Below are 23,981 nucleotides of genomic sequence, written 5' to 3' on the forward strand. Positions count from 1 at the left end.
AGGGGGGAACCAAAACAATTACAAACTTGTAAAACAATTTTCATTTACAAGAATGTTCCTGGTTCACACACAACTCTCATAAGCATTCTTCAAAATAGAAATGGGGAGAAGGAGAATTGGGATGTTTGCTTTCTGGCCCAGGTCTATACTGACCGGGTTGGTTTTTTTTTTTTAAAAAAAAATTGAATTACTGCAATTATTTTTTTAAAACCAACTTAAAGGATCCAAGGTAGTCTATTACATAACATCAATCTATAATACATGCAACAAAAAAGGGAGCCATAAATATGTTATCAACTCTGTCATTATTTATGGTGATCAAAATGTCAAGGTATTTATGTGGGTATTAATGACCTTAAGAGGTAATAGCACGGGTGAAATCCAGCAGGTTCTGACAGGTTCTGGAGAACCGGTAGCGAAAATTTTGAGCAGTTCAGAGAACCAGCAAATACCACTTGTCTGGCCCCAGAGTGGGGTGGGAATAGAGATTTTGCGGTATCCTTCCCCTGCCATGCCCACCAAGCCACGCCCACCAAGCCATACCATGCCCAAGCCACACCCACAGAACCAGTAGTAAAAAAATTGGATTTCACCACTGGATGGTAGTGGTAAAGATGAGACTTTTTATATTAAGGGCCTGTTTCTACCTCTGCCCCCCACCCCCCAAATATAGTGAATGAATCCTGTCTCTTCAACACAAACACTCTAAAGAACACCCAAAGTTTCATCTGTGTGTACAAGTGTCTATTCCAATGTACTTTTAAAAACTAAAATAGAATTTTAAAAACCTTTTTCTCAATTGACTTTTCCAAAAGTTAGAATACTGTTCTGTGGAAGTGTTATATTAAGCAGATATATGTTCTTCTGTTTCTGTACTAGAAAGCACTTCTTAGACCTTGAGTTTTTTTAAAATTTTTTGATTTATATGCTGCCCTTCTCCGGAGACTCGGGCGGCTTACAATGCGTTAAGCAATAGCCTTCATATTTTTGTATATTTATACAAAGTCAGCTTATTGCCCCCACAATCTGGGTCCTCATTTTACCTACCTTAGAAAGGATGGAAGACTGAGTCAACCTTGAGCCTGGTGAGATTTGAACTTACAGTAATTGCAGACAGCTTGATGTTAATAACAGTGCTTTAGTCTGCTGCGCCACCAGGCTCCTGCCTTAAAGATTAAAAGATATATCAAGAAACTCCTTTTATATTCCATGTAGTTCAGTATTTGTTAATGGGAAATGGAAATGGTTCGCCAAGATTTTAGGTAAGGAATCCTTCAGCCCAATTTATACACATGAGGAAGTTGGGTCTTTGTAATACAAGGATGTGTGCTGTCAATGAACTGTGGCCTTTTGTTTTGCTAATGATAATAATGATACTTATTATAACATATGGAACCATGGTAAAATCTGCTTCAAGTCAAGCTCAACTCTTAAGAGACTTTCTTTCACCCTGCTTACGTTTCTATAATAAACCATAGGAACCAGCTCTTCAACCATATTTCAAAAGGATTGATTGCTGAAATTCTGCCTCTGTACAGCTTTGAAGCAATACAATTTGTGGCACTAGTTAAGAGACTAAATTTTCTATACAGGTAGCCTTTAAACTTACAACCACAATTGAGCCCAAAATTTCTATTGCTAAGCCAGACGTTTGTTAAGTGAATTTTGCCCTATTTTATGTCTTTCCTTGAGTGAATCACTGCAGTAATTCACTCAAGGAAAGACATAAAATAGGGCAAAATTCAAAATTCTGCAGGCATCATAAATATGAATCAATTGCCAAGTGTATGAATTTTGATCATGTGACCGCAGGGATGCTGCAATGGTCATAAGTGCGAAAAATAGCAATAGCAATGGCAATAGCACTTAGATTTATACACTGCTTCAGTTCTTTACAGCCCTCTCTAAGTGGTTTACAGAGTCATAAGTCACTTTTTTCAGTGCCGTTGTAACTTTGAGTGGTCACTAAACGAACTGTTGTCAGTTGAGGACTACCTATGGTTTGGTCTGTCATAATTAAAAGACCTTAATTTTGTGTTAATCTTGCCCATTTTGATTAAGTTAAAGCAATTTTATTAATTACACAGTACAAGATTTGATAAGTTTATTTTTTGCACAAACTTCTTTTAATGTAAATGACACTTCATGCAAATTTAAGAAAATAAATGTATTAGTCTTTAAGGTGTCACCTATTTGTTGGTTTTGGCTGCAAAACACCAAATGTGACCACTTTTCTGGAACCCTTTAAAAGGGAGCAGAAGTAGCTCAGACTCCAAGCTGATAAAAGCACTGTAGTCCATTACACTTGGAGGGCACAAGAAATTTTATATATAAAATTCTCCTCTCCTCTTAAGCATATTTCGGAAGCACCGTCGTGCTACAGGTAGCCCTTGACTTACAAGCATTCTTTTAGTGGCCATTCAAAGTTACAATGGCACTGAAAAAAGTGACTTACGATTGGCTTTCATGCTTATGACCATTGCAACATACCCATAATTACTGTACATGATCTAAATTTGGATGCTTGGCAACTGGCATGTATTTATGATATGGGCACTGTCCTGGGGTCATGTGATCACCCATCTGTAACCTTCCCAGCCAGCTTCCAACAAGCAAAGTCAATGGGAGGAAGCCAGATTCGCTTAATGACCGCATAATTCACTTAACAACTACAGTGATTATCTTAACAACTGTGGCAGGGAAGATAATAAAATGGAACAAAACTCACTTAACTATTGTCTTGCTTAGCAACGGAAACATTGGGCTCAATTGCAGCCGTTAGAAATGCCATCAGTGGAGAGTGGAGAGACAGTTATTTGTTAAGTTTAGATTCGAACTTCTAGATACCAACGTTAGATTCGGCCGCTATCGGAAAATCCCGTATGACAAAAGAATATGCATATGTGGGGTAAACGTCGTGGAGGACACGGCACATATAATATTTGAATGTAGTCTCTATCAAGAAGTAAGAAAACAATATCTGTCCCCAATTATAAATAAATTTCCCCATTGGAATATAAGCCAAAAATTAGCATTTCTGTTGAGGGCTGACTCTCCTCCCCTGGTAAGAGCGATCACTCGATATCTTAAAAGAATGACGGCAATACGAGCTAGTTATATCAAAAAACATTTTATCGATTGTAAGGAAGATGAGCTCAGTTAGAGAGGAGCTATCCTATTTGGGTTATCTAGTCTTGGCAATTTAGCTATTGAAATTTGATATTGTAAAATTTTAATGTCATCCATCATATATTTTTAGATTGCTATTTTTGTAACTGTTTTATCTTTTTCTTTTCTGTTTTGTTTGAAAAGGCCTTCGGGCTATTCAATAAACTATACTATACAATTGCAGCCGTTGAAGTTGAAGTTGAAGACTACCTCTGTATCTGTATCATAAGGAGTAAACTGACCATCAAGCAACCAGCCTGGAGTCAGGCAGTGAATTCTCCAGTTAAGTGAGAGATATTAACCAGGAGAGATGGATTTGTGGCCCTTCAAACCAGTGGTGAAATCTAAAATTTCTTACTACCAGTTCTGAGGGCATGGCTTGGTGGTGGTGGTGGTGGTGGTGGGTAATGTGACTGGGTGGGCATGGTCAAATTTTTTTTTTAACTTTTAAAACCATTTTTTTCTACAACCTCTTTGGCAAAGAGGTTATAAAAAAAATGCTTTCAAAAGGCTCTGACAATCCCAGCTTAGTTGCCAGATCGGCAGAGGCTTTTTAAAAAAGCCTCTGCCGATCAGGCAACTCAGCTGGATTGCCAGAGGCATTTAAAAGAAAAAAGGGTTTTTTTTTCTTTTAAATGCCTCTGACAATCCAAGCTGAGTTTTTTAAAAAGCCTCTGCTGATCAGGCAACTCAGTTTGGATCCTCAGAGACATTTAAAAGAAAAAAAAGGTTTTTTTTCTTTTAAAAGCCTTTGACGATCCCAGCTGAGTTTTTTAAAAAGCCTCTGCCCATCAGGCAACTCAGTTTGGATCCTCAGAGACATTTAAAAGAAAAAAAGGGTTTTTTTCTTTTAAAAGCCTTTGACGATCCCAGCTGAGCCGTGCCATCATCAGAGGCTTTTTTTTTTTTTACTTTTAAAAGCATTTTTTTCAGCCGAAGAGGTTGTAGAAAAAATGCTTTTAAAAGTAAAAAAAAAGCCTCTGATGATTGTGTGGTTCAGCTGGGCATGGGGGGGGGGCAGGAATTTTTGCTACCCGTTCTCCAAACCACCCGCCTCCATCGCTACCGGATCGGGCGATCCTGTCCGAACCGGGAGCATTTCACCCCTGCTTCAAACGTGGCTTGAACTATGAACCCAGCATTTTACTTGTTTGTTTACTGCATTTAACGCTCATTTTTTTCCCTGACAGCTCAAGGCAGCCGAGAGTGGGAACTTGAGCCTCAGCAAACTGCAAAGTGAGAGGAGGAGCCAACCAACCAGCTTAAAAGAGAGCAGTTGGCCCGCCCCTTTCCTTCTGCAGCACGCTGATTGGCAAGTTATTTTTCATTCTCCTTGATGTTTGACGGAAAGGGGGAATATGGCCAAGTCAAGAGGAAGCTGTCTGTTTGATGCGGAGTGAAGGATGAGCGAACAGCACTTTAAAAGGGCAAATAATTGCCCGGCAACGAAAGGTCTCACTGGGACCAACTGACCCAGAACCTTTGGTGGTTTTGGGAAGGGAGGGAGGGAGGAACTGATCCAGCCATGACATCTTGATGCAAACTTGCACGCGGTGGCATCCTTTGTGCAATGAAATCATCCCAATGACATCATGTTGTTGGCATTGTTGTGGCTTCCTCTTGTGTGCTTATTGTCAGGAACCTCGGTTTGTTTTCGAAGGAACAGCTGCGTCTTGCCATCCTGATCTGTAGGGACGCTGATGGCTGGCTGGGTTTGGGCCAAGCAGGCTCAGCCTCCCATGAGTATCAATCAACGGGGGCAACGCGTTGTCTGACCGAAATCCGCAATGAAAGAAGCGACGCTTGCCGCTGACCGACCCCCCGGTCCCCCTTTTGCGCAGGCTCAGCCTCTCCCTCCCTCCATCATCCCCGGAGAAGCATGCCCACCGGAAGTGCAGCTGCAGCCACTAAGACAAGGTGGCTGCGCTCGAGGCTGAACTGGGGCTCCCCGCGCGCGAGAGCTGCCGGGGCGTGCTCGCCCTTCGCCGGGCTGCCGTCCGGGAAGACCGCGGCCAGCAGCGGGAGGAGGAGGAGGAGGAGGAGGCGACGGCGAGCCCAGCCTTTCCACGGAATCCGTCCCGGCCAAGAACGAGGCAGAAGGTACCGACCAGAGGAAGGCGCAATGCTGGTGCAACCGCGCGCCCCGGTCCGGAGAAGGGAGACGCGCGGGAGTCGCTCCTCTTCCTGCAGCCTTCCCGGCCCGCTCTCGTCTTCCCGGGGGCCGTTTTAAAGTTTCGGGATGGCCGCCCCTCGGATTAAGCGGGAGTCACGCGTTCCAGCCGGGCTGCCGAGGAGAAGGGGAAACCCGGGGCGCGGCGGGTGCCGGAGAAGGCGGCTCCGCTGAAGCCAGCCTACCATGCCGGAATGGGGGCGCCGGGCTTGCGCACAGCCTGAGCTCGCCGCTGCTGGGCGGGAGGACGGCGCTGCGGTTTGGGAGCGAGGCCGAGGAGGGGAAAAGCGAGACGGGAAGGGGGCGGGGGCGGGGATGTCGCTGAGGGGAACATGGGTGCCTGCAATGGGGGCTCCAGAGTGGGAGCCTCTCTTCTGGGCGGGAGAAGCCTGAAGAGGAGCCCGACAAGGCGAGACGGCGGCGGCCGTTGAAGAAGAAGAAGCTGCCTCGTCCCCGCCCCTGCCGGAGCTGTGCTTGAGCGTCGGGAGAGAAGGGGGATTGTCGCCGGCCCTGCTAGATGGCGAACTCCAGCGAGCTGGGAAGCAGCAGCAGCAGCCCCCACCTGCCCAACCCCGGCAGCCTCCTGGGCGCCTCTGGCCTGAAGCTGGCCTCCCTGGGCTTGATCCTTTGCCTCAGCTTTGCTGGCAACCTGCTCTTTGCTTGGCTCATCCTCAAGGACCGCCAGTTGCACCGGGCCCCTTACTACTTGCTCCTGGACCTGTGCCTGGCGGATGGCTTGCGCTCCCTGGCCTGCTTCCCCTTCGTCATGCTTTCGGTGCACAGTGGGGCAGGCTTCTGGCCCCACGGGCTGCTCAGCTGCAAAGTGCTGGCTTTCCTATCGGTGCTCTTCTGCTTCCACGCCGCCTTTTTGCTCTTCTGCGTGGGGGTGACGCGCTACATGGCTATTGCCCATCACCGCTTCTATGCTAAGCGCATGACCGGCTGGACCTGTTTGGCCGTGGTGTTCATGGTGTGGACGCTCTCCATGGCCATGGCCTTCCCCCCTGTCTTTGACGTTGGCACTTACAAATTCATTCGTGAGGAGGAGCAGTGCATCTTTGAGCACCGTTACGTCAAGGCCAATGACACCCTGGGTTTCATGCTCATGCTTGCCACGGTCATGGCGGCCACCCACCTGGTTTACGGCAAGCTCCTCTTCTTCATTCACAGCCACCGCAAAATGAAGCCGGCCCAGTTGGTGCCGGCCATTAGCCAGAATTGGACTTTCCATGGGCCTGGAGCTACTGGTCAGGCAGCTGCTAACTGGACCGCTGGCTTTGGCCGGGGTCCTACCCCTCCTACCTTGGTGGGCATCCGACAAAATACTACTCATAGCCAGATCAAGAGACTGCTGGTCTTAGAGGAGTTCAAAACGGAGAAGAGGATTTGCAAGATGTTTTACATGATCACCCTCCTATTTTTGCTTCTCTGGTCTCCCTACATTGTGACTTGTTACTTACGTGTCTTCATCAAAGCCAGCACAATCCCCCAGATTTATTTGACCATCTCAGTCTGGATGACTTTTGCCCAGGCAGGAGTCAACCCCATCCTTTGTTTCATTTTCAACAAGGAGCTTAGAGTCTGTTTCAGATCTCACTTCTTTTGCTGCCAAAGCATCCAGAACACTCAAGGCACAATTCTGTGTGATCTGAAGAACTTGAGGATATAATTCATTTTCTTTCCTTAAGGAAAAAAAAAGTTAAAAATGTCTATGCTTATTCTGGCATGTGCACTTGCTAATGATTATCTAAGCAAACCCCTTGGTCTCGCCAAACCAATAGTTTAAAATAGGGTATTTATATTCAGATTTGATCTGAGAGGGGTTGGGGAATCTTTTATGTGTCTCTGGAGAGTAGGAAAACAAAAAAAAAAACAAGACAAAGTCCATTTTCCCCCCACTCTGTTCTGAATTTCTACAGATAATTCTGACATGGATTAAAGGCCATAATTTTGTGTTAATTTTTCTCCCAATCTCTCCAGTTTTGATAACGGTTTAGCAATTTTATTCCTTAAGTAAAATTTGATAAAAGGTCAAGACAAAATTTTGTAGTAAAGTTATTTTTTGATGACTTCAGAATCTTGTATTGTAATATTTGTCTTTCAAGAGCAGTGGAGATGGAGAAACTGAATCTAGAAGTCACTTCTTTGTAGGGAGACTTGGGGCTAATTTTATTTCAGTACTTAAAGGTAACCTCCTGGCCTTGCCTGAAATATGGAAACTGTCTTATCCTGATTATACTAGAATCATTAGGTCATTTCCTGTAACCTAATGAACATTGTGTCACCTGATCTGATGTAGAACTACTTTAAACTTTCTTGTTGTACTGTTTCTTTGATAGTGTTTCAGAAACTTAATGAAAAATGGTAATTTTAAAAAAGAAAAAATGATCAACTTTTAAAACTGTATCAGGTTTTTAAATTATACTGCCTTTCATACTTTATTGGCTTTATAAGTTCCTATCTACAAACTGGATAACACTTGTATGTTTCAACTGTTTTAATAAAACACTCTCCAGTTTTTGTACACACATGAATTTGAATGTCTGGATATGCTTTGCTGATACTCTTTAAATAAGCAGGATTTGCTTACAGACCATTCAAACAACTTTTTTTTTAAAAAAATCACACCTTAGAGTCACAGTCTGAGCCCTTAGTATACGGGTACCAAACTCACGCCATCACAGTGGCGTTACATGACATATCGTGACTCCCCTCCCCCCACTTTGCTAAACTGTGTGTGGCATTTGCCATGGGCTGCGAGTTCGACAGCCTTGTCGTAATATGATCCCTTATTTTAGAAAATTAAGTAGGATTGGACCTAGTTGGGACTTGGATGGGAAATGTCTAGAAAATCTCAGGGTGTTGTCCACACTATGGAAGAAGGCAATGATGGACTACTTCCTTCTACTCGTCCAGGAAGTTAGTGAACCAACTAGACTCAAGAGACTTTAAATTTTTTCTTTCATCTATTCCTGTATGCTCTCATAGGATTCTCATTGGTTTCACAAAATACAGATTTTAAAACATTTATGTATTTTATTTATATAGCCACCCATCTCACAAATGGAACAACAATCCAATAACACCCAAAAACATAAAGTACACAAACCAGAAAATCCAGTCTAAGAAAAACAGAAGACAGGCATCAAGCTCCAACCTTGTCTAGAAGAGTTGATTTTAAATTCCTTTGGAAAGTAGCTAGAGTCAGGGTTAGTTTAACATAAAAACAAGCCTTTTCATGCCTCAGTTGCCCACACCTCCTCAGAGAGGAGAACCACACACTTCTTGCTTTTCCTGGCAAGTTCAAGTCAGTGGAAGCAATTCTAATGTAGCCCTGAAGGTACTTGGTGACAAACCATAAAGGATTTTATAGGTTAACACTAGAACTCTAAGTTGAACTAGAAGCTAACATGGGTTCTGCAGCATGGATTTAATAAGTTGTGACTGCTGAATGCCTGATAATGCATGGGCCACTGCATTTTGGACAAAATGCAATGACCTCTAAAGGCAGCCCTATGTAGAACCCATTATAGTAGTCAAATTGAGTAGTGACAAGGTGACCTAATAAAGAAGTTGTGCTTATTTCTGACTACTTATAAATAGAATTATGTTTTTATATTATAAAGAGAACATTCTGTTAATGATATTTTAGGGGCATAAGTAGAATGATTACCTTCCTCCTGACATACATATCTGCCCAATGTAATTTCTATTTAAAAATAGCTGCTCATCTGCTAGTGCCAGAAGAGTCTCTAGACAATTCTGGATTGCAAATTTTAGTAGACAAAGCAATTCCTGTGCATAATTGCTTATCTGTTTATGTGTTTGCACAGTTACCAGTGTATTTTAAATTTCCAGTGCCCTAGCATTTTTAAAGATGCAAATTATGAACTTTTAAAGCTTTTAAAATAACCTTTATTTACTGCCCCGATTTACTTTTAGAAAATAAGCTGAGCCTCTTTTTTATGTCTATTTTTAATAGCAAAGAGGCCAAAGGTGTTCAAAACTGAATGATCAAAAATCATATCTCTTCCAGAACTTTCAAAAATGGAAATGTTGCGATGTTTGATAATATAGCACTGACATAGTAAGAAGCAATGTGGCTTTTTAAGAAATAAGGAAATGGGAATACATAGAATCTGTTCAAAGTATTTAAACTTTAAATGAGATCTTATTTCTCTTAAATTTCTGAATTGTCTTCCTTTCTAAAAAAAAGCTCTCATCCCTTTGATTCAAGTGAACTTTCTATTGTAGTTGATGATGTGCTATCAAGTCATTTCAACTCTTAATACCCACACAGATTTTCTCCAGGGAATTCTACTTTAATCTGGTGCCTTAGATCTTCTCAACAGGGCACACAGTGTCACTGTCACTGAATTTGTTAATTTGATTTTGATAGCTGCCAGCTCACATACATAATTCTGGGCATCTTACAAAATGAAAACACAATACCAAAAAAGAAAAAAGAAAGGTAAAAATAACCATACATGGTTAGAAACCTTAAAACAATGCAAACACCATATAATCAATGCACAAGCACAGTCAATTCCGGAACAACCATTTATAAGGCTGCCACTACTTGATCCCCAGTCCAGATAACAAAGCCAGGTCTTCAGGCCTTTTCGGGACACCGCCTTAACCTTGGGGGGAAATGGTAGGTAGCAGAAAAGAACCTCCTTCTGGATCCAATCAGATGGCACCCTCTAATTTTAGGAACCTCCCACAGCTAATGGGACTGCTAGATGAAATTGGGGAGAAGTGGCCCCTCAAATAACCCTTACCATTAAGCTTATGCAAGATTGCAATGTACAAACTCAACCCACACATGCTTTTGATAATTCAATAACGTGAGTTCATTTTTAAAAAAATGAGATAATGTAACTTCAGATCCACACAAGGCACAAAGCTATAAAACGTTTTTTTTTTCACATTTCCTGATCTTAATTTTTGCAATTTGTTATCACCCAAAAAGCAGGCCAGAAATTAATATAAACTTAATTAGTTATTGCCTTAATTTTTAATACAATATTGAGAAGCAACTTAGACATCAGAATGTTGATAAGGCTAGCTAGCATAATCCACAAATTACATAAATCATTTTAGAGGCACTCATTGTAAACTGGAAAACTAAAATGGTTAAAAGTCACTAGGTTATGAATGGTCCCAAAACTTATAGTGGTTAAATATAATTCAAAAATATATTTTTTAAAACTGGGACAAAGCAATATTAATTCCTAAAACAAGATTTAAACAGACAAAAGCAAGTGACATATAGCTTGTTAGACTAAAATGCAGTTGGCTGGTTTCTGCTGCAATATGAACCTGGCTTGTATTTTATCTGAGGCTGTGCAAACCCAGATACTTGGCTTAATTCAAGAGATCATTGTTTAATAATGTTATGGTCAAATACAACTAATTTGTAAAAGAGAAAAGAGTCTTAAGAGAGGTATCACTTCCAAATACTGTGTATTTAATACATGTTTATATACTTTTCTATTTTCAATTTCATATTTTTGAAATTACAAAACAGCAGCAACAACAACCCTACACAATCTGCTGATATAATCATAATCATAAGTTTATTTGTCAAGCATATATAAGATAACAGGTAAAAGTATAAACATAATTTGAATACATGAAAAGAGTAAGTAAAAAGGAATATTAGAACAGGGACGGTAGGCACGCTGGTGCACTTATGTACGCCCCTTGCATATTTTTTTAATTCAATTTAGACACCATTCCAAAGTGATTGGGCAGTTCACAATATAGTCACAATAAAATGCAATGAAAAACAAAGTAGGTTGGAATCTGGTCATTCTGTGCAAAACATAAAAGTGCATTCAACAAGGAGCTCCATCATATTTCATTAGTATTGATCCAAATGCTGAATGTTCAACAGTAGTAAATAAATTGGAACAAAGGCAGCTATCTATAATTTTCTAAGTTAATTTGTGAGGAAGCATATCTGTGAAGAATTTTCTTTTCATAACTTCTGTTTGGTGTGTAACTATTTGAAAGATACGAACTGTTAATCCATGATATAATGCATTCAAGTTCAGGAATTATAAATATTGCTTGTTGAACATAAATCACATTGTATTTAGTGAAATTTCCATACACTAGTGTAAGTAAGCATATTTGCAACAGAAAAACTAAACCATATATATATACTAAGGATAGTGATGCAATATCCATTATATAATGCCTGTCAGAACTGGTGTTATGTAAAAAAAGGCTTAAATCACATTTTAACATGCTATATGATCCTGAACCAAACCCCCCCCCCCCACAGTGCAGCACATTGCCTTGAGTATAGAAATCTCACACCTAACAACATTATATGTCATTCAGTGGAACAGAGTCTAGATTACTTGATTTGGTTTGTGGCTCAAGGTTGACCAAAACAGTCTAGATTCACTCTTTGATATCTCCAGTTAAATAACATTAAATAAAGACGACCAGAGAGAAGGTGATATGAAGGATCTTTTCCTGTCAGTAGACAACATTTAGAAAAATGGTATAATATAGTCCTTGATTTATGACCACATTCAGCCCCAAATTTCTATTGCCAAGTGAGAGAGTTGTTAAGTGAATTTTGTCCCATTTTATAAACTTCCTTGCTATAGTTGTTAAGTGAAGTACTGCAATTATTAAGTTAGTAACATGATTGTTAAGTGAATGTGGCTTCCCCATTGACTTTGCTTGTCAGAAGGTTGCAAAAGGTGACCCCGGGACACTGCAGTGGTCATAAATATGAATCAGTATTCAAGCATCTTAATTTTGATTATGTGCCCATAGAGATGCTGCAACGGTCGTAAGTGTGAAAACCAGTCATAAGCAGTGGTGGGATTCAGCCAGTTCGCACCACTTCGGGAGAACTGGTTGTTAACTTTCTGAGCAGTTTGAAAAACTGGTTGTTGGAAGAAATCATTAGGGCAGAGAACCGGTTGTTAAATTACTTGAATCCCACCACTGGTCATAAGACATTTTTTTTAAAGTGCTGTTGTATGTTTGAACGGTCACTAAACAAACTGTTGAAACTCAAAAGGCTACCTGTATTTTGACCAGTGGACATCTGAAAGTTGAGAACTGCTGGGTCATCTTTAATGTGAAAAACTGGCTTACCTTAATAACGATGGTTTTTCTCAGCTTAATTTTTTAAGAAGAATATCTTGCATGGCATGAGACAGGCATATAATGTGATGAACCTGGAAAAGGTAGGCTCTCTGCCAGAATATGAGAGATATAAGGAATAAAAGAAGAGGAAGCCCAGAATCTATGGGAGCTGGATACATGGTTTTATTTAAAGATAAAGATGTGCTTCAATTTTCAAATATTTATTCTGAAATTTTCAATGGTGCTTTGGCGAGACGAGTGGCATAAAAGTTTAATAATAAATAAAAAATAATAATGGTGGAACATTTTGAGACTTTAGGTTTAAAAACCATAATTCTAGTAGGAATAATATTTCTTTTGAAACAGTATAAACCCGTTATGATTTCTCCTCCTTAATTACTTGCACAATTCTTTTATTCACAATTTACTTACCTTAGTCCAGTACACCTTGTTCATAAAAATGTACTTTTTCTTTGCACTCTTCTAGATTGCAAAACCTCCTGCCTACTAATGACTCATGTATTTTTCTTTGAAAGCAGTACGGATCTGTCTATGTGCTTGTTCTTTTTATCAAAACAGAATGATTCACAGACCATACTAGAGATATTAACCCTTGCAGCCTTCTGTCACTTCTTTAACAAAAATAGCATTTTAACACATTGCCATTTTTGTAGGAAAAAAGCACTACCTTACTGTGCTGAAAAAGTTTTCAGACTGAAATTCATGGCACTTTTTGACAGCAGAGAAAGTGGAGTGATTTAATAGCATGCTAGTTCACTCTATCAAAATCCTCAGTCTATTCATCTGTCACCCGGGCTCGAGAAGGCTGATGAAAAGAAAGCAGCTGAGCAGTTTCAATGACACAAATAAATCAAAGGAGGATTTTATTGCTATGGGGTTTTGAAATCTATTGCATACTTTCTTTCTTTCTTTCTTTCTTTCTTTCTTTCTTTCTTTCTTTCTTTCTTTCTTTCTTTCTTTCTTTCTTTCTTTCTTTCTTTCTTTCTTTCTTTCTTTCTTTCTTTCTTTCTTTCTTTCTTTTGCAATTTAGGGTCCTTCCATGTGGGGCTTTCCACCTTTAGCAGAAGTAACTCTGCACCTTTGTAGTCTCCCATCAGTTTCTGTGTTCTAGGCTGCGTTGTATGTGAACTCATTGCTGCTCAGTTGGAGTTACTCAGAATTGTAGAAAAGGAAATCTTTCCATTTGCTGGGCTGAAGTTAGGCATAGCTTGTGAGTAGGGCTTTTTTCCACGGACCAGACCAGCCTGTCCTCCATTTTGTGAGATGTAGGTCTTTCAAATGTGAAGTTGCAGTGTCTCAGCAGTTGTACATCTTTCTGTTGTATTTGCATAACAGTACACAGGATAATAGAGTTAGAAGGAACCTTGTTGGTCTTTTAGTCCAACCCCCTGCTCAAGCAGGAGAGCCTATATCATTTCTGACAAGTGGCTGTCCAGTCTCTTCTTGAAAGCCTCCGGTGATGAAGCATCCACAACTTCTGAAGGCAAGCTGTTCCATTGATTGATTGTTCTCACTGTCAGAAAAATTCTTATTTCTAGGTTGAATCTCTCCTTGATCCATTGTTCTTTGTCTGGCCCTTGGATGCTTTGTAAAATAGGTTGTCCTCATCCTCTCTGTGACAGTCCCTCAAATTTTGGAATACTGCTGTCATGTCATCCCTGGTCCTTCTCTTCATGAGAATAGCCATGCCCAGATCCTGCAACTGTTCTTCATATGTTTCAGCCTTCAGGTCCCTACTTATCTTTGTTGCTCTTCTCTGCACTCTTTCTAGAATCTCAACATATTTTTTTATAGTGTAGTGACCAAAACTGGATCCAGTATTCCAGGTATGGCTTTACTAAGTCTTTATAGAGCAGTATAATACCTCATGTGATCTTGATTCAATTCCTCTATTAATGCAACCTAGGATTACATTGGCTTTTTTGATTGCTGTCACACACTGCGGACAATCAATTACATATTGAACTTGAAGATCCCTCTCACAGTTACTGCTATTAAGCCAGGTTTCACCTAATCTGTACTTGTACTTTTAGATTTTCTTGTCTAAGTGTAAGACCTTACTTTTCTCTATGTTAAATTTCCATTGTTCAAGTCTGTTGAGATCATTTAGATCAGGGGTGTCAAACTTGAAGCCTGTGGGACGGATGGGTCATGTGCTGGCCACCCCCACCCCCATTTTAGCAAAAGGGAAAAAAGTTGTGATACGTCATATGACAACATTGTGACACCGCGAGTTTGACACCCCTGATCTAGATCTTGAACCTATCATCTAAGATGTTGGCTATTACTGCCAGCTTAGTATGATCTGCAAATTTGATGAGTTCCCCTTCTTCTCCCTAATTGAGAATTAAAGACAAATGCAGACATCCTGATTTTTTATTGGACAGTCTTTCAAGACGTCCTCCTGCTACTGCAGTTGATTTCTTCTGATTCAATCTGAGATAAAGTCAGCATTGGCTCGGATAATTGTCTTATATCTTTTATAGTACAGACAAATGCACGTAATTCTTATCATTTCTCCGCAGTCTTCATATCCTCCAAGTATCCCTTTCACCCCTTTGTCATCTAACTCATCAACTGCTTCCTGGCTGGTTTTAAACTTTGAAAATATCTAAAAAAGTTCCTGTTGAGTTGTTAATTTGCTTTTGTCTTGAGTTCCTTTTATTGGATGGCTGATTGACAGCATTCTTTATTATTATCCTTCTCTTTTTCTGCCAGAGATTTTGCACCTCTTTTGGATTCCTACTTTCCGGCAAAATTAGGTTGGATAAGTTAGTTTCCCTTTTAGCTCTTAGATAGTATGAATCTAAAAGGACCCCCTTGTATTATATATCTAGACAGTGTGTAGTCCTGGTTTCCTTTGAAGCTTAGTATCTGGAGGTAAATCGAATTGCCTCCCTCCCAGTTCTCCTCCTTTGAAAAAATTATGTTTCTATTTGTTATCCTGGTGATGAGCTCAGACCATCTGCTCAGCAAAGAAGCAAACATCTCTGCAGCCAAAAAAACTACATAGCTACACACAAGCAATCAAATAATCATCCTGAAAATTAGCAGATCTCCTCTACAATGCACCAACTCCCTTGCAAATTCCTCTGTACTTGTTATATTTTGGGCACTTTTATGAACAATATTTTTCTTCATCTTGTTTAGCAAATAGAGATTGTTGCTTCTTTGAAATTATGACCGAAATTTAGGAAATCAGAAGGTATCAATGTTCTTTTTCAAAATATCCACAACTGGTCTGGAAGTTGTTTGTCTTCTTGCTTTTGCTTCTCTTGAAATATAATTATTTATGCTCATATATTTTTCTCTTTTTTCAAAATTTAATTTGCATCTTTGTTTTATCACTTTTTAAACTTGAGTAGAAATGGTTATTATCCATTGCTGGAGACTGGCCTAAATCAACTATTAACTCTGAAAAGGATTAGTTTTTCTGATATATGGTGGATAATGAAAATAAAAATAAAACTGATCACATACTTGATTTGTATGTAGACCAACTTTCAGATTCTCACCAATTTAACACTTAAAACTAGAATTTTATTTTAAGAAATAAAACCATGTTTTAATTAGCATTTCTAACATAAAGTTTATCTTCTCTTCTAGTACCAAGCAATAAAGTTTTCTATTGTTTTGGGTCAGCTGCTCATACAAAGCAATAGACACCTAGCAATTTAGACCAGTGTTTCCCAACTTATCAACTTTAAAACACATAGGCTTTAGTTCTCAGAATTCCCCAACCAGCATGGCTGATTGGAGAATTTTGGAAGTTCAAGTCCACAAATCTTAAAGTTGCCAAGTTTGTGAAACACCAATTTAGACAATGCTACCCCAGAATTAAATCTACTATCAGAAGCAGTTTCCATTTAACATGGCATAAGAGGATAGTCTTCATGCATCAAAGATGCATTGTTATTCTTGAAAATTTAAAGAATTAAAACCAGGAACGTTATTATGTGACAACATTTGGAAAACTTACTTTAAAAATACAGTTGTTGGACATTTATGAAAATTCTGTATCTCCATAGCTTCCCCATATATTCATATATCTTTGAAACAGAGAAATTAAATACAACTCAGTTGTACTGGAGTTTAGTATTATCACTGACTTAACATTTCTTGAAGATTGAAAAAAGATACTTTAGATGGGTTGCTGATTGCATAGAAATGTCAGCTAGGAATTAGAAACTGACCTGTTTAGGTCTAGTTGTCATGTCCCCTTACGCCAGGGGTCTGCAACCTGAAACACTCAAAGAGCCATTTGGATCCGTTTCCCACAGAAAAGAAAACACCGGGAGCCACAAAAACCTTCCCACGCCTGACTGTTTCTTGAGTGGCCACAAAACTAGCATATGTAGTTGAATTAAATGTTCTGTTTTCTTCTGAAACTTTTCTTTTCTTGGATTTATCCATGGTTGGCCTACCAGGGGTTGAAAAGCTCAATAAATCGCATGCCAGTGGGTGTCGCACATTGGCGGTTGTGACACATATTTTGAGTGACAGGGAGCTGCAGCAGAGGGGTGAAAGAGCCCCATGCGGCTCCAGAGCCGCAGGTTGCTGACCCCTGCCTTAGGCTAACCATTTTCCCAATAAGATATTAATCAACCAAACACATAATAGAAGTTCAAAATTTAGATAAACAATTCCCCCTCCCTCCTCCTCTTTTTCTCCTTGCTGTTTTCCACTGATCGAGAGCCATTGATAAAGCAGCATCATTTTGTCATCTGTTTTTGCATTCATTCTCAACTGTCATGAGGGACCTTGCAGCAAGGACAGAGTTTTTTGCTCTTGACGTGTTCGCCTGATGAATTCCATTCACACAATCAATGCCTGCCTGAAAAATAGTTTGCCAGTTGATAAAAGGCAGCATTGTTCTGACAAGATATGAGCTATATGAAGCACTGCACCTGACTAGATTCTCTTTCATCGTTCCATGAATCCAAAACAATTGTATTGCTGTTCCAGTTTATATATTTTATTGTAGGCTGCTTCGTCTTGGTCTTTTCACAATATTGCAAATGACACACATTTCAGAAACCAAAGATCTCAGTGGAGGGCACTATGGCATTTGATACACTTATGTATTTTGAAAAAATAAACACTGAAAAAATAAGACATTTTTGAGAAAAACTGAGTTCTTCCAAAAATGGGCAGATTATTAGAGGCAATTAAAAAAGGATAAAACAAACCTGAAGTGCTACAGAACTAATAGCAAGACAAGCCTGAAATGGTTTAACCAAATTATTTCCAAATTCATTTATTCTCAAGATTCCAAGCAAGTTTATGTACCGTAACTGGTTTCCTAGACATTCTCTGAAACATTTCGCTTTCTTATAAACCAAAGCAGATTTAAGCATATGCATTTCCTTCTACTTTTCATGGTCTCCAAATCTGTTTTGCAAGAATTTTAACCACCTAGAGCTGATTAAGCAGAGTATATTTAGGGTAGCTGACAAATATTGTTCCTTCAATAAATGCATGATTATATTTGGGTATCTTCTTTAATCTAAAATCAATTTCCAGGAATAGAGCAATAAAGCTTCTTTACAAACTTCTGTTAGTAAAAAAATAGTTTGGTCATGTCTTCAAATTTATTAGCTAATCAGAAACATGTTATGATTACTCCTACACTGTTTTTTTTTTAATTAGTTCACAGAGTGACTCAAATCTGGCATTAAGATTTCTCTAATTTCCTAATAATGTACAGGCTCCATGTTATTTGGAAGGATTAAGCTAGTTTTTCCCTGACATGCTACTTTAATGTAAACAAGCTATTCTGATTTGAAACATCCAATGCTTTACCACCAATTTAGAATAAGCTTATATTGACTATGCATGCTAGTTTTTAGTAGTCTCACTTAAAATGACAAATATCTGGCTTTAGTTATTTACCTATTGTTTGCCTATATACTGTCAAATAAATATAAGCGTAATTCTGTCTCATTTTTATAGTTCACATTTTCTTGAAATACTTAACAGATCTTCTTATCTCTCTAAATAAAGGAAATGAAACAAAACGATTATTGTAAGGAAGTCCTCAACACCCAACACAATTTACACACTCATACTCAATCAGATTTATTTCTAAATGAACATGTTTAGAATTTTTCTGATAATTGTCAACTTATCTATGAAACTTTATAACATCTCCAGAATTTTCATATATTGGAAAAAACCTATTAAATTTAATAGGCTGTATTTAAGCTAAACATTTTTTTGTGTTAAATCTAAGCACATGCATGTTTTTAGAATGTTTCCTGAATATAATGTTGGTGGGTGACAACTTTTACAGGATAAAAACTATATGTACAAATAATAATGCAGACCTCAATATAATATTTTAACTTTATTATTCTGATACAGAAACCTTTGCATATCACTATATTTACATATGAAGTCAGAGGCTTCAAAAGATTTTCAGATTTTAAAAAATATAACAAGAAACTGGATTCTTCCAAAATTTAATCTGTGGGGCAATTATTGGTTTTAAACTAATAATTTTGTTTCAACCTAAAGCAACATGTCTAATTTTAAAGAAAAACATACTTAGTACAACAAATGTGTAATTAAAATATCTTAAGCAACTGTTGCTTAAGAATGACATTTGAGGAAGTTGTGGCTGCTTCAATGCTACTGGCTGCTGATGCACCTGCACTCCCATAATCTGACCTGCTCCCATTGTGTACCTTCCCTGACTCACACAGCATTCTTGTGCATCCCCATATGCCGTTCCTGAATGTGCTGCTACCCAATGTGCCATTCCCCAATGTGACGTCTCTTGTGCATCCCTACACCCCGTCCCCAACCTGCACCCCTGCTGTGTGCCTTTCCCAACCTATGCAGTACTGCTTGTGCACCCCTGCACTCTTCCCAGCCCACACTGCCCTCTGAGTGTTGTCCTTGACTTGCATAGTGCTTCTTGCAATCTTCCAAGCAATCTCAGCCACACTTCCTAATTCATGCCACTCCCTTGCATGCTATCCTCAACTGATGCGGCACCCCTCACACACACACACCTGCAACCTCCTCGCATTCTTCCCTCTACAATCCCTTGCATGCCCTACTTGATTGCGCAGCATCTCTTACACACCCGTGATCCACTCACTCTTCTTGTTCTGAGTGCCCCCACCCCTTGCATAACCCCCACCCCCTGCACAATCCACACAGGACCTCTCACCCAACCCCAGGCACCTTTCTTAGCCTATGTCACCCATCCATATGCTGTCCCCAACCCATGTGGCACCTGTGGCATACACCCAACCTTTCCCAACCCATGTGGCACCTATCATGCACCCCTTTGCTTCCTCCCTCCCATCCTCCCTCCCTCTTCCAGCAGCAGGCACTTACCTGCCTGGTGTTCTTGGACTTGCAACTTCCTGCTGGCTTCTCCGCTGATTTTTTCCCTGCAAGCTTCCCACAAGCAAAGTAAATGGGGAAGCTGACAGGAATTCGAGGGAGAGAGGGAAGGGAGAAAAATAATGACAGAATGAAAGTAGGATGGGAATGAAAGAGGAAAGAGGGATAGAGAGAAGAAAAGATAAAAGGAAGAAGGGATGGAGGGAGGAAAGAGTGGGAGGAAGAGAAGGAAGGAAAATAATGACAGAGGAAGAAGGGAAGGGAATGCTCCCTGCCAGCTTCCCACAAGGAAACCCAATGGGGAAGCCTGCAGGAAGTTGAAAATTGCTTCTGCTCCCATTGGTTTTTTTGCCCAGCCATAGTCATTCTGTTTCTTGGTTTAGGTGAGGAAGTATCTCTGAAATAATTTTCCAATAGAGCACAGGTACACACTGACATTCCCAAATAGGGCATTCCAGCTGTAGCTCCAAAGTGCAGCAACATAACACATATACACAATCTGACATACACCCCTACCAGCATTGTATTCATCCTAGTTTTGGGGCTAATATAAATTTATTCATTCACATTCAAATTTATTTATTCATCACTGATATCAATACATTGCATGTTATTTTCCCCTTAAAGACCAGAGCTTCTAATAGAAAAAATGTTTGCTTTCTTTCCAAACTTGCTAGTACAAATCTACTGGGAGTTTGATGCAGAGATTTCTTTGCTTTTTTTTTGGGGGGGGGGGGGTTAATTAGTAAGATTGATGTGTTCATTCAGTTTGGCAGGCTAAGGAAAATCTTCCAATTAAAAAAAAACTGATTTGGTGATACTGGCTACTGAATGGTCTGGGTGACTGATTAGAGCATTTTAATGGCAAGAATTTGACAATAATATGCCTTTTTTCTAGGTGTGCTCCACTTGTGGCCCAATTTGTCTACTTTTATGACATTGGCCATAATATTTTTGTATGCAGCAAAATGAATTGGGTCTCCCTTGGTCTGCCAAGCATAAATGATGGACTGTATTCCAGTTAGCATCTCTCATGTTATACAGGCCTACTTCAGCCCATCCTTATTTGAGCTGATAAAAATATAAAGAAACTGTACTTGTCTAAGGAAAATATTTCAGCTAATCTTAAATATAGTATCTTAATAATAAGGCTAGAAAATATACTCTAAATGTCCTCTGTCAAACAATGTCATCACAATAAGAAATAGGGGTCTTCATTCATGAAATATGTAATGACACAGAATTCTTCACCATCCTTCTGCTAAAAATAGATGTCATCATTTTTGAACTCTGGTAAACATTTGTATTTGCTTGGAGAAATCCGGACACAAGCCAAGTTAGGTTCACAGGGACAGCTGTGATGCATTCTTCTTCCCCAAAATGGAATCTGGAAAGAAATATTTAGAGTTAAAGCAAAACTAAGCAATGGCTTCAACCAACCACATACAGTATTATACGTTGGTTACTCAGTTGTGAGTGTTTTTGGAGGATACTTCTGTTAGCTACAAATATTATACTATTTTCTCTGTCTCCTTAAAGAAGAGATATTGGATGTACTAGAAAACAAATGGTAGTAAATAAACATGATTAATAAAGAGGAGTGAAGCAGTAACTACAAACAAATTATTCTTTCTGCATAACCTGCAATAAATAGGACAGTGTAAACATGTTTAAATCTATCAGTTAATAGACATATTCATGATATAATGGTGCCTTTTCCCATCTTCTGCTCTAAGAATATGAATTCTGGGGGTGCGATTGTAACACATTCATAAATTCCAGAAGTTTAAATCAAATTAAAATTTAAAAAAGCTTAAGTTAACAGGAGATTTGATCCACTGAAATTTATGCTACAAGTTTGTGATTTTTATTCCCACTTATTTCAGTGGGGATTGTGCAACTAACAGTCTGGATTCAACTTTTAACTTAGAAGTTAAAGGAAGTTTTTGAAATAAAAATAAAATATTTGTTTAACATCCTTTCACATCACATTCTATGTAAAATTCTTTGGCCAACACTTTATCTTTAGGTATTACAGGAGGAACTTTAGTCATAGTGACCATCATAATTTAGTTCAGAAAGGTGGCAATTAGGAACTCAATAGAAAGCACTCAATTTAAAAGAAGTACCCCAGTATAAGGAATAGATGACCTGATTCCTTCCAGATGTTTGAGATCACATCTTTCATGTTGTCTTGGTGGAGTTCAAATTAAAATCCATCTGAAAGCCATCATGTTGCTTGCCACAGATCAAAGAAATATTTGTTTAAAATATGATTTTTAAATAAACTTCTCTGTCTAGAAGAACGCAAGGATCTAAATATCCTAATAGTTTGGCCATCGGCCAAACAGTGTCGGCTGGCGGCCCCCAGGGGGAGAGCCTTCTCTGTGGGGGCACCTGTTATCTGGATTGAGCTCTCCCCGGAGATACGGAGGATCCCAGATTTACGCACCTTCTGCCGCGCCCTCAAGACCTTTTTATTCCAACAGGCTGGCCTGGCCTAACTTTCCCTTTTAAACGGTATATGAGTAATTTTAAATCTGTTTTTAAATATGGGGATGTTTTAATTCGTCTCGGGCCAAATTGTTTAATACATTTTTATACTGTTTTAAATTTTATAATCTGTGTGTTTTATCTTTTTGGCTGTTCACCGCCCTGAGTCCTTCGGGAGTAGGGTGGTATATAAATCTAATAAAATAAAAATAAATAAAATAAATATTTCTCCTTTAACAAATTTTTTTTAAATTTTTTTTTTAAATTTTTTAAAATGGTTAAAACAAGATCAAGTAAAAGTAGATAATAACATGCTGATCAAGTTCTATAATCCAAAAGACTAGTTCGCCTAAGATCTTTTATAAGGATATTGTACAATATGAATAATGATAGAAAACTTTCTTAACTTTTGCAAGGAGAATATTATTTTATAGTTTGGTTTATAGCTAATAATTCTATTAAAATTTTACTCTATATTTAACATTATAAAAGAACCAGAATATTATATAACACACTAACTTTATGACTTAAAGGATGACAGTCTTCTCCAAAGATGCCCATTGGTGTGCAAATTCGAAGACTTTGGATCCAGAGACTAACAGCACAGCACATGCCTCCACCACATTGCAGATCTCTGTCACAAGCCTTAAATGTAATACACAGATATATAGCATTAGATACAGAAAAGAAATACTAAAACCATCTCAGGTTATCCTAATTATTTGTTCATATATCTAAAAGAGAGACGTTGTTTACAAAAAGATAAAATCAGAGACATAAATGTGAGCAAGCAACTACTGAAATAATTTGAGTTAATTTGCATCGCTACTGCAATGTTTAGTCAAGGTGGTCGTTGCTCTCCAAATATCTCCTTGAGCAGTGGCCCCCAATCTTTTGGGCATCAGGGACCAGTTCCATGGGGAGAAGTTTTTCCCCTGACCAGAGGGGGTGTGGTTTCACATGCTGCCTGCATCCCACGGATGGGGCTTCACTTGTTTATGTGGACCGGTTTCTGGCATGTTGCGGACCAGGGCCAGTCCAGGAGCTGCTGGGGACCCGTTCTAGAGGAACCCTACATCTAATGCTGTAAAAGCTGCTGCTTCTCTAACAGTAAGCCACAGTTTATCTTGGTACCTGCTTGTCACTGAAGGAATGTATCAGGATGATACATGCTCTGCCTCATCTATTGATGGTGGACCTAGAAATTCACTTCCCAGGATTCCCCACTTTGAGATAAAAAATCTCTGTCTTGCATCCTCCAGGCATATATTTCAAATAAATACATACATCTTACTCCCTAACATAAAAATTAGATGAAGACTACTGTTTCCTAAGTGGGAAACAGATAATTTCCTGTAAGAGAGGTAGCCCCCAGCTACCTTATGTCAGCTCCGTAAGGCAGACTAGACTAAGAAACAGACACCCTGTAGGCCTAAAACTATTTTTATTAGAACAGCTATAATAACAGAATTCTGCAAGTCTGAATATGCTTCTCCCTCTTTTATCTTCATGTGATGGGGAGATTGTCTGAAGCATTTTTGTCCTTTATCATTACAAAAGGGTTGACTAGAGGAATTGCTCATCTTTCCCCATCTCTTTGAAGAACGTCTGAGTGCATTTTGCCTGGAAGTTCTGATAATTTAGTGATATTGCCAAA

The 23,981-nt window shown here is 39.2% G+C and overlaps 2 protein-coding genes across 2 annotated transcripts in view; one reads left to right on the forward strand and one right to left on the reverse strand.

Annotated features, from left to right (window-relative positions):
• The first annotated feature begins 5,855 nt into the window (after nucleotides 1-5,855).
• GPR27 (G protein-coupled receptor 27) lies at nucleotides 5,856-7,790 on the forward strand. Its single transcript, XM_070933558.1, has one exon. The coding sequence runs from the start codon at nucleotides 5,856-5,858 to the stop codon at nucleotides 7,005-7,007; it is 1,152 nt and encodes a 383-aa protein (XP_070789659.1). The 3' UTR covers nucleotides 7,008-7,790.
• Nucleotides 7,791-21,092: 13,302 nt separating this feature from the next.
• PROK2 (prokineticin 2) overlaps nucleotides 21,093-23,981 on the reverse strand; it is a 91,048-nt gene continuing 88,159 nt past the window's right edge. Inside the window, exons 2-3 of the mRNA XM_070934355.1 lie at nucleotides 22,844-22,969; nucleotides 21,093-21,218 (exon numbers count right to left, since the gene is read on the reverse strand). Of these exons, the coding sequence (XP_070790456.1) occupies nucleotides 21,093-21,218; nucleotides 22,844-22,969 (252 nt within the window). The remainder of the gene's footprint in view (nucleotides 21,219-22,843; nucleotides 22,970-23,981) is intronic.

The sequence above is a fragment of the Pituophis catenifer genome, unplaced genomic scaffold, assembly GCF_029215685.1.
Source record: "Pituophis catenifer annectens isolate HBS135680 unplaced genomic scaffold, rPitCat1.0.hap2 SCAF_2, whole genome shotgun sequence".
Classification (NCBI taxonomy): Eukaryota; Metazoa; Chordata; class Lepidosauria; order Squamata; family Colubridae; genus Pituophis; species Pituophis catenifer.